General features: G+C 43.7%; 1 protein-coding gene across 1 annotated transcript in view; it reads left to right on the top strand.

Annotated features, from left to right (window-relative positions):
* Positions 1–17,351, top strand: part of LOC124616538 (SET domain-containing protein SmydA-8-like) — an 80,294-nt gene that overhangs the window by 60,657 nt on the left and 2,286 nt on the right. Inside the window, exon 4 of the mRNA XM_047144856.1 lies at positions 10,412–10,507. Within this exon, the coding sequence (XP_047000812.1) occupies positions 10,412–10,507 (96 nt within the window). The remainder of the gene's footprint in view (positions 1–10,411; positions 10,508–17,351) is intronic.

The raw sequence follows: 17,351 nt of genomic DNA on the forward strand, positions 1-17,351 counted from the left end.
ACTTACGTGTCACCTGTCAAGAGTCGTATCTAGAAGTATCAGGGGTGCCATAGCACTCCAACTGCACAAGCTCCACACCATTACAGAGCCTCCACAAGCTTGAACAATCCCCTAATGGCATGCACATTCCATGGATTCATGAGGTTGTCTTCATACCCGTACACGTCAATCCGGTCAATACAATCTGAATCGAGACAGTCCGAACAGGAAATATCTTTCCAGTCATCAACTGTCCAATGTCAGTGTTGACGAGCCCTGGCGAGGCGTAAAGCTTTGTGTCGCGCAGTCATCAAGGGCACACGCGTCGGCCTTCGGATCCGAAAACCATTCTATGATGTTTCGTTGAATGGTTCGCACGCCGAAACTTATTGATCGCTCAGCATTGAAATCTGCAGCAATATGCGGAAGGGTTTCATCTCTGTCACGTTGAACGATTCTCTTCAGTCGTCGTTGGTCCTGTTCTTGCAGGATCTTTTTATAGCGCAGCAATGTCGGAGATTTAATGTTTTACCGGATTCCTGATATTCACGGTACACTCGTAAAATGGTCGAACGGGGAAAACCCCACTTCATCGCTACCTTGTAGATGCTGTGTCCCATCGCTCGTGCGCCGAGTATAACACACTACCTGACTCACTTAATTCTAGATAACCTGCCATTGTAACAGCAGTAACCGATCTAACAACCGCGCCAGACATTTGTCGTTTTATACAGGGTGTTACAAAAAGGTACGGCCAAACTTTCAGGAAACATTCCTCACACACAAATAAAGAAAAGATGCTATGTGGACATGTGTCCGGAAACGCTTAATTTCCATGTTAGAGCTCATTTTAGTTTCGTCAGTATGTACTGTACTTCCTCGATTCACCGCCAGGTGGCCCAATTGAAGGAAGGTAATGTTGACTTCGGTGCTTGTGTTGACATGCGACTCATTGCACTACAGTACTAGCATCAAGCACATCAGTACGTAGCATCAACAGGTTAGTGTTCATAACGAACGTGGTTTTGCAGTCAGTGCAATGTTTACAAATGCGGAGTTGGCAGATGCCCATTTGATGTATGGATTAGCACGGGGGAATAGCCGTGGCGCCGTACGTTTGAATCGAGACAGATTTCCAGAACGAAGGTGTCCCGACAGGAAGACGTTCGAAGCAATTGATCGGCGTCTTAGGGAGCACGGAACATTCCAGCCTATGACTCGCGACTGGGGAAGGCCTAGAACGACGAGGACACCTGCAATGGACGAGGCAATTCTTTGTGCGTTTGACGATAACCCTAACGTCAGCGTCAGAGAAGTTGCTGCTGTACAGGGTAACGTTGACCACGTCACTGTATGGAGAGTGCTACGGGAGAACCAGTGGTTTCCGTACCATGTACAGCGTGTGGAGGCACTATCAGCAGCTGATTGGCCTCCACGAGTACACTTCTGCGAATGGTTCATCCAACAATGTGTCAATCCTCATTTCAGTGCAAATGTTCTCTTTACGGATGAGGCTTAATTCCAACGTGATCAAATTGCAAATTTTCAGAATCAGCATGTGTGGGCTGGCGAGAATCCGCACGCAATTATGCAATCACGTCGTCAACACAGATTTTCTGTGAACGTTTGGGCAGGCATTGTTGGTAATGTCTTTATTGGGCCCCATGTTCTTCCACCTACGCTCAATGGAGCACGTTATCATGATTTCATACGGGATACTCTTCCTGTGCTGCTAGAACATGTGCCTTTACAAGTACGACACAACATGTGGTTCATGCACGATGGAGCTCCTGCACATTTCAGTCGAAGTGTTCGTACGCTTCTCAACAACAGATTCGGTGACCGATTGATTGGTAGAGGCGGACCAATTCCATGGCCTCCACGCTCTCCTGACCTCAACCCTCTTGACTTTCATTTACGGGGGTATTTGAAAGCTCTTGTCTACGCAACCCCGGTACCAAATGTAGAGACTCTTCGTGCTCGTATTGTGGACGGCTGTGATACATTACGCCATTCTCAGGGCTGCATCAGCGCATCAGGGATTCCATGCGACGGAGGGTGGATGCATGTATCCTCGCTAACGGAGGACATTTTGAACATTTCCTGTAACAAAGTGTTTGAAGTCACGCTGGTACGTTCTGTTGCTGTGTGTTTCCATTCCATGATTAATGTGATTTGAAGAGAAGTAATAAAATGAGCTGTAACATGGAAAGTAAGCGTTTTCGGACACATGTCCACATACCATATTTTCTTTCTTTGTGTGTGAGGAATGTTTCCTGAAAGTTTGGCTGTCCCTTTTTGTAACACCCTGTATAGGCGTAGCAGACCGCAGCGCCGTATTCTGCCTATTTTCACATCTCTGTATTTGAATACGCATGCCTATATGAGTTTCTTTGGCGCTTCAGTGCGTATGTAATATCTTAGATAACACAGAACTTTGAAAACGAACGGATCATTTATGATCGCTCTGTAATATTTCATTTATAAAGTCTTCTCGGCTGTAGATCCAAAGTTGGACATTGTAAAACAAAGTTGGGTGTCACTTTCAATAAAACCTATGTATTCCAAGCGGAGCGAGCCGCTTCAGTACAGGTATCATTGAAACTGACACTAAACGTTGTTTTACAAAGTCTAAGTTTGGATCTGATGATGGTAGTAGCAGAGATGACGTTATAAATGAAGTAATGTATTAAGAGTTCTTCATCTTTTTATTTACAAAATATCCACAATGATCGCAGATTGAGAAAATTTATTTCCTTTATTAATTGGTATAGTGGTGCGTATGTGCCGATCAGTTGTGTGAAGCCAGCGAAATAATATGGGTCGAACGTGACAGAATGGTCTGTAACCACGGCGTGAATGAAGTTTACGGATATAGTGGTATTTGAGCACGGAATATCTATAAGCAATAGTGTACCAGTCGCATCCAAGTATCTTGGCATAAAAGCAGTGGTCGTAAAACAGATCCTAACAAAAATGGACCCCGAAACTACGGTCACGCTTTATTAACAAGAATCGGTTTCAAACCCACAGGCAGTGCTACTGTGAATGAATGGAGATCCGTGTCAAATAGTCTCCGAGGGAACATTGGAAAGCGAACTGCTTACGATGGACATTTGGAGACGGGTATCTCGCTAAGATCCATCGCTCATAGCGATACATTAAGCTACATGTCTTCACTGGGCCAAACATCGCAGAAACTGGACGTTAGTTGACTGGGAGCGAGTTCTGTGACCAGTAGAGTAGCCAGTTTGAGTTTCTTTCAGATTACACGAAGCGCGGTGTGCACCGACAGCGAATGAGGCGTTCAATTCGCGATGTGTGGAAATTGTAGTTCAGGCGGATCCTGGTTTTGTGATGTTTTGGAGGTATTTTTTGAACCACGACTTCGGAGCACTCATTCAGGTTAGCATGAAATTGGACCAGGATCTTTATTTCAACATTTTCGGTGACCAAGCCTTGTGCTTTCTTCTATACCTTCATAACGAATGTGGTGTGTACATCCCGTTTTCGAAGATGAGAATAGCATTTTTCACAATCTGCACACGTACACCATGGCTGGATGAACAGTCGGGCTGCCTATTGCACCTCGACTGGTCCGCTACATCAGCCAGATCCAATACCAAATGACTGAGACTCTTTGGAGCAGCGGGTGAGGCGCAGCAGTAAACATCCAAACAATTGAGTAGCTCTTCGTGACCTAATCATCAGTGGGTGGCTTCAGTTGCATAAGGCATGCCTGATAAATCTTGTGAGTTCTCTTCCACGCCAAATGTAGGACATTAGAGTCTTTCTTACAATTCAGCTCCAGTTCCTAACTCCATTCATAATGAACTGCTTCAACACCTCAATCCTCCACAATGCCAATATCTCCTCCAGGTGTTAAACCGTATGTGGTGCCAAGATATTTTCCCCTCTTGGTGGAGGGGACGGTATTGTGGTTCCTGTCCTTAAGCTTGTCAAGGATCCGTTGTCCCTTGATAGTTACCAGCCCTTTAGCATGACCAGTGTCCCCTGCAAGTTACTAGAATGGATGATGGCTCGTTGGCTCAGTTAGGTCTTTTTATCTCGGGACCTTTTATCTCCTTGTGAGTGCGACTTTTGGGAGGGACGGTCTCTGATTCTAACCTATTCATACTACTGACTGTTTATTTCCACGGAGAGCTTCTGTTCCATCTCCAGAACTGCCTGTCTAATGATAACGTCGTATCTACGCCGTGCCACATCTTATGAAGATACTGCATCAACAAAAGATTATGGAGCAATTTCATTTCAGGACAAATTAGTTTATTTCTACTATTCTTCGTCTATTTCACTGAATCTGCCGAAAGAACTGAATTCGTTTCCAGTTAACACGACCTTTTATTATGATGAGTTGTGAGTACAACTAAGATGTTTTATCACGGGGCATATATTTTTTCCGCAAGACAGACATATTCCTTAGATACATGTTTATTATGAAAAAAACTGAATGAGAAACTGTAATTTGTTAAATCATTTTCGGACACATATGGCCATTTCTCTCTGTCACAGCGTAGTTTAGTAAATAAATGGTCACTTTCGTTACATTTTCAATCTTTCAAGAAGTAAAATAGTTTTTCATGCGGGTTCATTCTTCCGTGTAGGTTTCTCAGAACTGTGCTTCTCATTTTGTTTTCTGGAAAATGGTAAGACAAGTCTCTCATTGTCGTATTCAATCTTGTTGATGTCTGGAGCATGTGCAGTGTAGATTAAAAAATGAGTAAAGTAAAGCAAAGTATTCAAGTAAAATTACAACAGATGGTGTCGCAATATAGTTAGAAAGTATTTGCGACTGCTGTCAAAATACTGTGCGACGTAAGAGTAACTGTGGAGTAGTCATTTGACGTTTAGCACCACGTACCAAACAGAAAAACGTAGACCTGAAATGCAACAGATTGAAAAAAAAAAAAAAGAAAGAAACTACAGCCAGTGACCCTTGGTAAACCCCACCAATCACCTGCTAAGAACTTCGCACAGCTTTCCTTTGAGATGACATTCCACTAACTAAACTGAACAATCCAATCTTAGAAAAATACACGGGCAAATCTCATCCTGATTCTTTCACATTAAGAAATGCTATGTCAGCCGAAGCTAGGAAAAAGGAATGCAACAAATCAGACAACGGATGACAAAAAACAAAAATGTTTGTGTCAGTAAACCGACTTTACGGGAAAATATATTCAAAATGTCATTCTGCTACTTTGGAAGAAGATCGTCTAGGCGAAAAGTTTCTAATGAACTGTGAACATTTAGAAGAAGCAAATTTTTCCGCCATTAGCAAATTGTTCTGCAGATCTATGGGTTCCATACGACCCTACGACATTAAGCATGACAATGTACTACTATTTGTAATGTATATTAAGGATGCTGCGCCTCATATGGGGAAAGCCACCGGTTCGCTAAAAGCTTTATAAAATAAAATGGTACATGTGACTTGTTTCCTTCATGGCTTACCCAAAATTTCAGAGTAAATTCGTGGTAAATTCAGCGATATTGACAAAATTATCTCGTGTGTCGAAGAGGTATTTTTGAAAGTCCCTTCATGTGTCCCAGCATTACGTTGTTAGATCCAGAATTTTTCTTACCAACATCTCCCGTCTGACATCAAGGAATCTTGGACTGATACATGCAACTATCACTGCCAGAAATTTTGCGTTGTAAAAAGCATCATTGATTCATTTGCGGCAGTGATGACGTTTCAATTGGACTGGGCCAGGAATTAACGTCTAGTCCTGAAATTTCAGGCCAACCGTCGTAAACAAAATCAAATTTTGGATTTATTCCTGCTGCCATAATTGCTTTCAACAATCAGAACTGCCAATAGAGAAGCAGACAGAAAAGTGAAACAGATTGTGAATAAATTAGAAGGTATTGTAGTAAAGTGGGAAAACAAATGTCAAAGAAAATGGAAAAGTTGTCAGAACAAAATTGAAGGGTATCATACACTTTCATTTCAGTGATTTTGTTAGGCGAAAAGTTCTCTCTTAATCATTTAGATGTAGAGTGATCATTTTAAATATGCTGCCCTTGTGTCATCTGAAGTAGAAAGAAGTTTTTCGAAATGTAAGTTTTAATTGTCTGACATTACGAAATCTTTTTTTTTGTTTGGAAATTTGCATAAGATATTCATTGTGTATATTGTGTATTGAAACTAACATCTCGTAAATTGAACTAAAAACTAGGGTTTAAGAACAGAACACAAAGCATACTATAACACCAAACGCCTTGTTGTGGCTCCTCAAGCTTTCCCGGCGGCTATGTTGTAAATAGTCTTCATGAGTTTGCCGCCGGATCACGTTGTGCAAATTCCACAACATGGTGTGGCCACATCGACTTGATACTCTACTGACGTTTCTTCAGCATATGAATTCGCTCCATCCAAATATAAACATCAAAATGGAATTGGAAAAAGATGGCACTTTACCTTTTCTTAATGTTTTGGTACGAAGGAAAGCAGCTGGGGTCTTGGGACACAGCATCTATCGCAAGCCAACGCACACAAATCTACAAGGGTCACTCCAAAAGAAATGCAGACAATTTTTTTTAATTCATCTTTTATTCTACATGTCTAAAAGTTTTACAGTGTGTAGACACATCCTTTAGGAACAATATTTTCATTTCTCCACATAATTTCTATCCCTCTCAACTGCCTTACGCCATCTTGGAACCAGCGCCTGTATACCCGCACGGTAAATTTCTGGACCAACCTGTTGGAGCCACTGTTTGGCAGCGTGCACAAGGGAGTCATCACCTTCAAACCATCTTCCACGAAGACAGTCTTTCAGTTTCCCAAAGAGGTGATAGTCACATGGAGCCAGGTCAGGACGGTAAGGCGGGTGTTTCAGTGTTGTCCATCCGAGTTTTGTGATCGCTTCCATGGTTTTTTGACAGACATGTGGCCGTGCATTGTCGTGCAACAGTAAAACATCCTGCTTTTGCCGATTTGGTAGAACACGACTCAGTCGAGCTTGAAGTTTCTTCAGTGTCGTCAGATATGCATCAGAATTTATGGTGGATCCACTTGGCATGATGTTCACAAGCAAGAGTCTTTCGGAATCGAAAAACACCGTAGCCATAACTTTTCCAGCAGAGGGTGTGGTTTTGAATTTTTTTCCTTGGGTGAATTTGCATGATGCCACTCCATTGATTGCCTCTTCGTCTCTGGTGAAAAATGATGGAGCCATGTTTCATCACCTGTCACAATTCTTCCAAGAAATTCATGTCCACAATTCTCGTACTGTTCCAAACGTTCGCTGCATACCGTTTTTCTTGTTTCTTTGTGAGCCACTATCAACATCCTGGGAACCCACCTGGCACAAACCTTTTTAATGCCAACACTTTCAGTATTCTGCAAACACTTCCTTCCCCTGTCTCAACGTACTGTGACAATTCGTTCACTGTGATGGGTCTGTCAGCAGTCACCAGTTCGTGAACTCTCTGCACATTGTCTGGAGTGTGTGCAGTACGAGGCCTGCCGCTGCGAGGACAATCCTCAATATTGCCGTGCCCGCTTTTATCACGTAATGTGATTGCCACCGACTAACTGTACTGCGATCGACACCAGCATCTCCATACACCTTTTTCAACCTCTTTTGGATGTTTCCCACTGTCTCGTTTTCACAGCACAGAAATTCTATGTTAGCACGTTGCTTCTGGCGAACGTGAAGTGTAGCAGCCATCTTGAAGACATGCTGTGACGGCGCCACTCACGGTAACAAGTTGAACTAAGTTTGAAAACAAGCGGGAAGGATGTATCTACACACTGTAAGACTTTCTCACATGCAGAATGAAATCTGTATTTTTACAAAAATAGTGTGCATTTCTTTTGGAGTGATCCTCATATATCTGCAGACGACAAGCTGCCATCATCCTGCACAATGTGGTATTGCATTACGTACGTTAGTTCGTAGAGCACATTTGGAATCTGAACCTGAAAGCCTGTCGAGTTAACATTTGTTGTGCGAATTAGTTATTAGTTCTGTTTCTCACACAAGCAAATACATCATGGTTCCTACCGACCACTGTGCTAGATATTATACATTTAAAATGAGATATGGTTGCTTGAGACTAATAGTTCAGTATTTTAGCTTCAGATACACTTTTATTTGTATTTTTGTTTGTTTGATTGGGCACTTTTATCTGCTCCCCTTGCATATGATTTGTACCCAGGATAAAATGGACGATTGCTCTCTTTGCACTGATTGTAATTTTTCCACAACTATATCCAAAATCTGTTTCTACATTTCTATGTTTAGACACACATAAATGATGATTAGACAGACACATATGTATTTGTAAATATTAATACAGTTGTGATATCATTATCTAATGTTATACACCTCACATATTTTCGTTATCAACACTTATGTGTCAATTTATATTATTACACTACCAGTTTTTCTTTTTCATTGTGAAACTGACTTGTTATTGTGGTATATATTTAACATTTTTCTATGTCTAGAATAGATATTTGTAACGTGATTTAGTAACTAAATGAATGAAGCAGCACCAGCAGTATCATTACTTTTGTTTGCCTGTGATCGATTCCTGCTTGTTTACAATCAGCTGATGATATCTGTGCTCACACATCTGACAGACCACCCGCTGAGTACAGATATCTGATTGTTCGTTTGACATTCAGCAACACTGATGAGGCTGCGTTTGTACAGTCTCTTTTTTACATGACATGATGTGTTTAGTAAATATACACTCCTGGAAATTGAAATAAGAACACCGTGAATTCATTGTCCCAGGAAAGGGAAACTTTATTGACACATTCCTGGGGTCAGATACATCACATGATCACACTGACAGAACCACAGGCACATAGACACAGTCAACAGAGCATGCACAATGTCGGCACTAGTACAGTGTATATCCACCTTTCGCAGCAATGCAGGCTGCTATTCTCCCATGGAGACGATCGTAGAGATGCTGGATGTAGTCCTGTGGAACGGCTTGCCATGCCATTTCCACCTGGCGCCTCAGTTGGACCAGCGTTCGTGCTGGACGTGCAGACCGCGTGAGACGACGCTTCATCCAATCCCAAACATGCTCAATGGGGGACAGATCCGGAGATCTTGCTGGCCAGGGTAGTTGACTTACACCTTCTAGAGTACGTTGGGTGGCACGGGATACATGCGGACGTGCATTGTCCTGTTGGAACAGCAAGTTCCCTTGCCGGTCTAGGAATGGTAGAACTATGGGTTCGATGACGGTTTGGATGTACCGTGCACTATTCAGTGTCCCCTCGACGATCACCAGTGGTGTACGGCCAGTGTAGGAGATCGCTCCCCACACCATGATGCCGGGTGTTGGTCCTGTGTGCCTCGGTCGTATGCAGTCCTGATTGTGGCGCTCACCTGCACGGCGCCAAACACGCATACGACCATCATTGGCACCAAGGCAGAAGCGACTCTCATCGCTGAAGACGACACGTCTCCATTCGTCCCTCCATTCACGCCTGTCGCGACACCACTGGAGGCGGGCTGCACGATGTTGGGGCGTGAGCGGAAGACGGCCTAACGGTGTGCGGGACCGTAGCCCAGCTTCATGGAGACGGTTGCGAATGGTCCTCGCCGATACCCCAGGAGCAACAGTGTCCCTAATTTGCTGGGAAGTGGCGGTGCGGTCCCCTACGGCACTGCGTAGGATCCTACGGCCTTGGCGTGCATCCGTGCGTCGCTGCGGTCCGGTCCCAGGTCGACGGGCACGTGCACCTTCCGCCGACCACTGGCGACAACATCGATGTACTGTGGAGACCTCACGCCCCACGTGTTGAGCAATTCGGCGGTACGTCCACCCGGCCTCCCGCATGCCCACTATACGCCCTCGCTCAAAGTCCGTCAACTGCACATACGGTTCACGTCCACGCTGTCGCGGCATGCTACCAGCGTTAAAGACTGCGATGGAGCTCCGTATGCCACGCCAAACTGGCTGACACTGACGGCGGCGGTGCACAAATGCTGCGCAGCTAGCGCCATTCGACGGCCAACACCGCGGTTCCTGGTGTGTCCGCTGTGCCGTGCGTGTGATCATTGCTTGTACAGCCCTCTCGCAGTGTCCGGAGCAAGTATGGTGGGTCTGACACACCGGTGTCAATGTGTTCTTTTTTCCATTTCCAGGAGTGTAGTATGAAATTTTGAAGTATTAGATTATACCATCTTATGTACACCAACTGTATCCTATGCTTTTATGGTTATTCCATGCCTTTTTTGCGCCATGCAGACATTGTGATGATGGTTATTAACCAAAGTCGATAGTGGTGATGATGAAGAATTAATAGAAAGCGGCGTGTCTTGCATTCATAAAAGACAGTACTTAACAGCTGTTGGCAATCGCCTTAAAAAATATCTACTAAAGAGTACTTAAGCCGCTCAGAGTGCTGAGTGAGTGGAACGCGTTGTTGCAGAGCTGTCGGACGACGACCTGAGCTGGAAGGAGGCAGCGTGCGGCGAACTGCTGGCGCTGTTACGGCAGCTGCGCGCGGGCCGCACCAGGCTCACAGGTCAGTTGCGTCATCATTTTCCCACTTATCCTGCTATTAATCTTCTCTAATCATCATAGATCTTACACTTGTGTCAATGGATTTTGGACTCTCAACAGCGAAGTCCAGAGCGCCGTTGCTCAAAAGAGGCTGAGGGAATATGGTTGAAACAGTTAAAAGGATAAGGGAATTCCATTTAAAATCACTCTCTTCCCTTTAATCCCATACTCACCTACCCAGTACATACACACCCATGGAGAACGTAAAATTTCAGACTTTATCATTGCTACAATGTATAATTATAATTTTTAATTCCAAGTAGGCTGTTAAGTTTGACTGCTTTTATAAGAGATTAAAGAAATTGCAAAAATACACTTATTTAAAAAGGCAGCTAAAAAGTACTTGTTATTCTATTCATTTTATACATTGAAGGATTACTTAGATAGAACAGAGTAGGGATTTGATAAAAAATGCTATACAAATAAATAATAATAATAATAATTATAAAACACCCAACATTCCACATAACACCTTCTCTTTATGTTTTTTCCTTCTTTTTTCCTTTCTGGAAATACTTACCCCCAAGCTCTGCATAGCACAATACTAACACCTCTTCCTCTTTCTGAGCTCAACATCTCACTCATTATGGAGGGATGCTGACTCAGTTTTTCAGGATAGAGAATGGGAAGTTGCGGTGCAGAAAATGGCCCAGAGATCACCAGTGTGTGTGTGTGTGTGTGTGTGTGTGTGTGTGTGTGTGTGTGTGTGTGTAATCAGTGAGTGAGTGAGTGAAGTGCTATGAAAAAATGTGTGTATAATGTGTGCAGTGACTGATAGTGAGATATGAGTAAACAGTGTGGCATTAAATTATTTAATAAGTTATAAAAAATGTATTGTATACCAGGAGTAAATCTAATGACTGTCTCTAACTAGAACTCTGTAAATATATGTGTATACGAATTAGCTTATTTTAAATTGATCTAAACTTGTAAATACTTTGACATGTCCTATATCCTTGTAACAAAGGATCTACGGATGAATAAAGCTACTACTACTACTACTACTACTACTACTGCCTATTTAGGACTAACTGCCATTGTGAGGCTATCTCCAAGTAAATGGTCCATAATTTTTGTACATTATTTCTAATTTTATGGGTAATTATTATATGGATTTCATTATTATACATTTTTACATGCGTATTATGGATTTGAAATTATGCGATATCGGTGGTTCTGTCCCTGTCTGTTTGCTTGTTAGTTATGTTCCGTTGGTGTTATTCATGTAATAATGATTAGTTAAGACCTTACCTGCGAACGGCCTTGCCGCAGCGGTAACACCCCGTCAGATCACCGAAGTTAACCGCTGTCGAGTTGGACTAGCACTTGGATGGGTGACCAGCCGGTCTGCCGAGCGCTGTTGGCAAGCGGGGTGCACTCAGCCCTTGAGAGGCAAACTGAGGAGCTATTTGGTTGAGGAGTAGCGGCTTTGGTCTCTGAAACTGACATACGGCCGGGAGAGCGGTATGCTGACCACATGCCCCTCCATATCCGCATCCATTGACGCCTATGGACTGAGGATGACACGGCGGCCGGTCGGTACCGTTGGGCCTTCATGGCCTGTTCGGGAGGAGTTTAGTTTTTAGTTTAGTACCACCTTACCTAACTTATTACTTTATGTAGTTGTCACATTATATTCTTTACATAAGTATTTTCGTGATAGCTTGTGTGAGAGAGAATCCAGCGATATTGTATGGTGATAGGTAGTTCTGATTATCATTGCTGTTACGTCGGTATCGATTTTCCATGTGACACCTCTGGATGTTATCACTGAAATCTGTTTTCGTAAAGGAATTTCGGTTTAGCCTGTGTTTAGTTCAAATGGCCCTGAGCACTATGGGAATTAATATCTGAGGTCATCAGTCCCCTAGAACCTAACTAACCTAAGGAAGTCACACACATCCATGCCCGAGGCAGGATTCGAACCTGCGACCGTAGCAGTCGCGCGGTTCCGGACTGAAGTGCCTACAAGCGCTCGACCACCGCGGCCGGCTGTGTTTAGTCCTATGTATTTGTTTGCATTCAATTATAAATGGAATTAAACACCTTTTTTGTTATGTGTATCCTGTACAGTATTTTTAATTTTCATTGGTTTGTCTTTTTACCACCTAGTTGACAGGTTTTCTAGCAATGCTGTATGGTTACAGCATTGTTTGTTCGAATCTTTATCCTAATTTCAGTTTAGTGATAACGTAATCTCTGTCTGCCTCGTACTATTTGTTCTTATGCACTTGTCCATTGTGGATAGTTTCAATAAATTCCCCTATGTACGGTCTGTGTTTCAGGTCGTCTTCCTCATTTATAATTTTTTGCTGTTTTTTGTGTTACAAGATTGCTTAACTTTTCACGAATGAGGTATGCTGTGATGTTTACCAATAGGCGGACCGTAGCTGTAAGATTCGATACTAAAGAAGGTACAAATTTAGATCACAAACTCAGTCGTGTAAAATAAAATCACCAATGTTTCTGAAGTCAGGAATGCAAGATTCTGATAAATTCTGATGGGTAGAAACCTCACCATTAGATACAAAGAACACAATAGTGACAGTAACACCAATCTATCTACTTTTTTCTACCGCCTAAAGGCCGAACAGCACACAGTATATAAAGTAAGCTGTGCAAATTTTACGCATAACATGAAAAAGACCACTAACGAACATTCTGAAAGAGATGGATATCTATGTCAATACACACAACTACCCACAAAAATTACCAATGAGCAAATCGACCTGAAACAGTGGCACTGCATACGGAACTTTATTGAAATTTTCCACCAGGACATTGGACAGATGCATGAAACAAATAATACGAGACAACCACAAATGATATTATAGCTAAAGTCAAACCACGCAGCATCACTGGAAACCCTGTCAACAAGGGGACAGAAGACCCAATTATGAAAATTAAAAGGAATGTATATTGCGTAAATAACAAAAAAGAAACGTGTAATTCCATTAATAATTGAATACATAGGACTAAACACAGACTATAAAGAAATCCGTTTGCGAAAATACACTCATGCTCATAAATTAAGGATAATTGCAGAATGTGATGCCACACAACGTAGCACTACATAAAACTAGCACTAATAGCATAGGCACGTAGCGAACACACACGACACAGATCTGTAAGTCCACGGTATTGGTGATAAGTCGAGAAAACCGTCCCGAAACACATGTGCTACAAACCGCCACTGTTTCCTGCGCATGAATCCCGACATCAACGTGGGATATGATCACCATGCACGCGTACTCAGGCCGCACAACGGGTTGGCATACTCTGGATCAGGTGGTGGAGCAGTTGCTGGGGTATAGCCTCCCATTCTTGCACCAGCGCCTGTCAGAGCTCCTGAAGTGTCGTAGGGGTCTGAAGACGTGCAGCGATACGTCGACCGAGAGCATCCCAGACGTGCTCGAGGGGGTTTAGGTCTGGAGAACAGGCAGGTCTGGAGAACATACGCCTTATATCTTCTGTTTGAAGGTATTCCTCACGATGGCAGCTCGGTGGGGCCGTGCGTTATCATCCATCAGGAGGAAGGTGGGACCCACTGTACCCCTGAAAAGGCGGACATAATGATTCAAAATGACGTCCCGATACACCTTACCTGTTATAGTTCCTCTGTCAAAGACACGCCGGGGTGTACGTGCACCAAATCATAATCCCACCCCACACCACCAAACCACGATCTCCATCCGGGACCCTTTGAAGGACATTAAGGGGTTGGTATCTGGTTCCTGCTTCACGCCAGATGAAAACCCGGTGAGAATCACTCTCCAGACTATACCTGGACTCGTCCGTGAACATAACCTGGGGCCACTGTTCCAATGACCATGTACTGTGTTCTTGACACCAGGCTTTACGGGCTGTCCTGTGACCAGGGGTCAGTGGAATGCACCTTGCAGGTTTCCGGGTGAATAAACCATGTCTGTTCAGTCGTCTGTAGACTGTGTGTCTGGAGACAACTGTTCCAGTGGCTGCGGTAAGGTCCCGAGCAAGGCTACCTGCAGTACTCAGTGGCCGTCTGCAGGCACTGATGGTGAGATATCGGTCTTCTTGCGGTGTTGTACACTGTGGACGTCCCGTACCGTAGCGCCTGGACACGTTTCCTGTGTGCTGGAATCATTGCCATAATCTTGAGATAACACTTTGTGGCACACGGAGGGCCCGGGCTACGACCTGCTGTGTTTGAGCAGCCCCCAGTCGCCCTAGTATTCTATCCCTCATAACGTCATCAATATGTGTTCTTTGAAACATTTTCAACACACAGTCACCATTAGCACGTCTGCAAACGTCTGCACACTTACTCGCTGCACCGTACTCTGACATGCACCAACACACCTCTTCGTATGTGGACTGCTGCCAGCACCACCGTGCGACGACCGCAGATGAAATGCACCGCATGGTCATACCCCGAGGAGATTTAAACCTGTACACCGCCCACCAGAGCGTTGTTTCACCATGTATCAGCATTATCCTTAATTTATGAGCATGAGTGTATGTCAATACACGCAACTACCCACAAAAAATTACGAATGAGCAAATGGACCTGAAACACTGGCAATGCATATGGAACTTTACTGAAATTTTCCACCAGGACAATAGACAGATGCATAAAACAATTAATACGAGACAACCAGAAATGATATTATAGCTAAATTAAAACCATACAGCATCACGAAAACGTGTCAACAGGCAGATAGAAGGAAAAAAAATGGTTCAAATGGCTCTGAGCACTATGGGACTTGACCTCAGCAGTTATCAGTCCCCTAGAACTTAGAACTACTTAAACCTAACTAACCTAAGGACGTCACACACATCCATGCCCGAGGCAGGATTCGAACCTGCGACCGTAGCGGTCGCGCGGTTCCAGACTGTAGCGCCTAGAACTGCTCGGCAGACAGAAGTTCAAATTATGAAAATTAAAAGGAATGTATAGTACGTAAATGACAAGAACGAAACGTGTAATTATATTTATAATTGAATACGTAGGACTAAAGACAGCCTATACCGAAATCCGTTTACGAAAATAGATTACAGTGACAGCATCCAGCTATGTCACATGGACATGCAAAGATCGCTAGCTACGTAACACGGTAAGCGACTGCAATGTTTGCTCTGGTACACTTGGTGGAACCACTAGGAAATTTGAACTTTTATCTGAATTAACAAAGGGTGTTTATGCTTTCTAATCCCTCCTGATCACGGAAGGGTGCGACATTGACACATGCATGAATAAAACGGCAAAGAGTTCTCTAAGACCGCCATTTCGACAACACACTCGGCACCTCCCGCACACCTTCGTCGAGCACTTTAATGCATCGATTCCTAGACGGCTCAGATTGTGAGCACTTTCAAACAGGCGTTAGTGCAGCTGCGCCTCTCAGCCGAAGGATGTTGAAGTGATTGCCTGCGTGATGAGTCTAGGTATTGCTCAAGGTTTGTCTCTGAACTCTGTACTGGTGGTACCGAGGGTGTTGCGATCTTCAGTGCAACTTTTGTCGTTTCTTTCTTGCATCTACAAATGTCACGCTCCATCGATGATCACGCCAGAGCAGGGCACAAAACAGGAGGGCTGAAAAAGTATGAACACCTCCTACTGCTTTTGATCACCATCACATTTCGTCGAAGGGCTGTGAATGGCTCCCAGTGGTCCTACCCCATCTACCAGAGCAAAATTTGGAGTTGCGCTACACTGCGATGGGGTCAGATCATGTTTAATGGGGTTGCAGACTCACGATGTCCTTAGAGAAGGATTGAATCATCCCGGGGGGAGGGGGCGGGGGATCAGCAGGGTTGAAGATTGTCAAGAACATCGTTCTGGTGCACATTACACTGACAACTGCCGTTCTGGATGACGAAATATGTACAAATGAATGCACCAAGTGAAGGAATAGATTTAATGACGCCTTTCACGCTACTTCCTGAGTCTTTTCGTGTTGACTACAAGCGGCGGTCTGTATGAAATGTTTAGCCCGGCCACTCATCAGAAAGTCACGTGTTTTCAAGGTTTGGAATCGCAGTTCTGACGTCTGTTGCAGAGGTATCAAGAGAAGGGGGGTGAGATGCAGGTAATGGGCAGGGGTGCGACGACCTTCCAATCACCGCACTTCCAGAGTGGAGTTGGGCAGAGTTACGGTGAAATTTGTCGTCCTTGTGACATCATTAATCCGCTTTACAACTCACGCGAACTTCCGAGCTGTGGCCTTTTTCCCGCATGTGTCGATGCCTTGGTGTTTGAAGCATCGCCAAGTCTGAGGGTGATGTAGGACGTCACACCTTCGCGCCATAACAGAGGAAGGTTGTGGGCACCTTTGAACCAAATATCAAACTCTTACATGGCAGTGGGAATATAAGATGGGGTTTCAAAAAGGCGACCCTTTATTTCTTTTGCGCAGTGTAAATTATAGAATAAAGGCCAAAAAAAATCTCTGGAAAATGTTGCCGCCTGTTCACTTATAGAAAAACCAGGAAGAGCAAGATGCCCTAACACCACATTAAAAACTGCTCCGAAATAGTTTAGGAAGCAAGGCATCTTACAAAATCTCTAAATTCTTACCATATTAGTTCCATTGTCCGGTAACAGAGGGATGATCAATTGATAAAACAACCTACAGTCTCTTTTGAGTGAAGATGAAATAAATTCAGTTAAAATATGGCGTGCTGAAGTCTGTACCCTACGAGCACGACATATTGGAGGATGAAGTGCAACATAATCATGCAGAGGTATGCAGAGAAAAATTATTTAAGAACTTGTGAGATCCAAATGAGTCTTTCATTGTCAAATTTTCCTTTCTTTTACCATAGAT

This window comes from Schistocerca americana, chromosome 5, assembly GCF_021461395.2.
Source record: "Schistocerca americana isolate TAMUIC-IGC-003095 chromosome 5, iqSchAmer2.1, whole genome shotgun sequence".
NCBI lineage: Eukaryota > Metazoa > Arthropoda > Insecta > Orthoptera > Acrididae > Schistocerca > Schistocerca americana.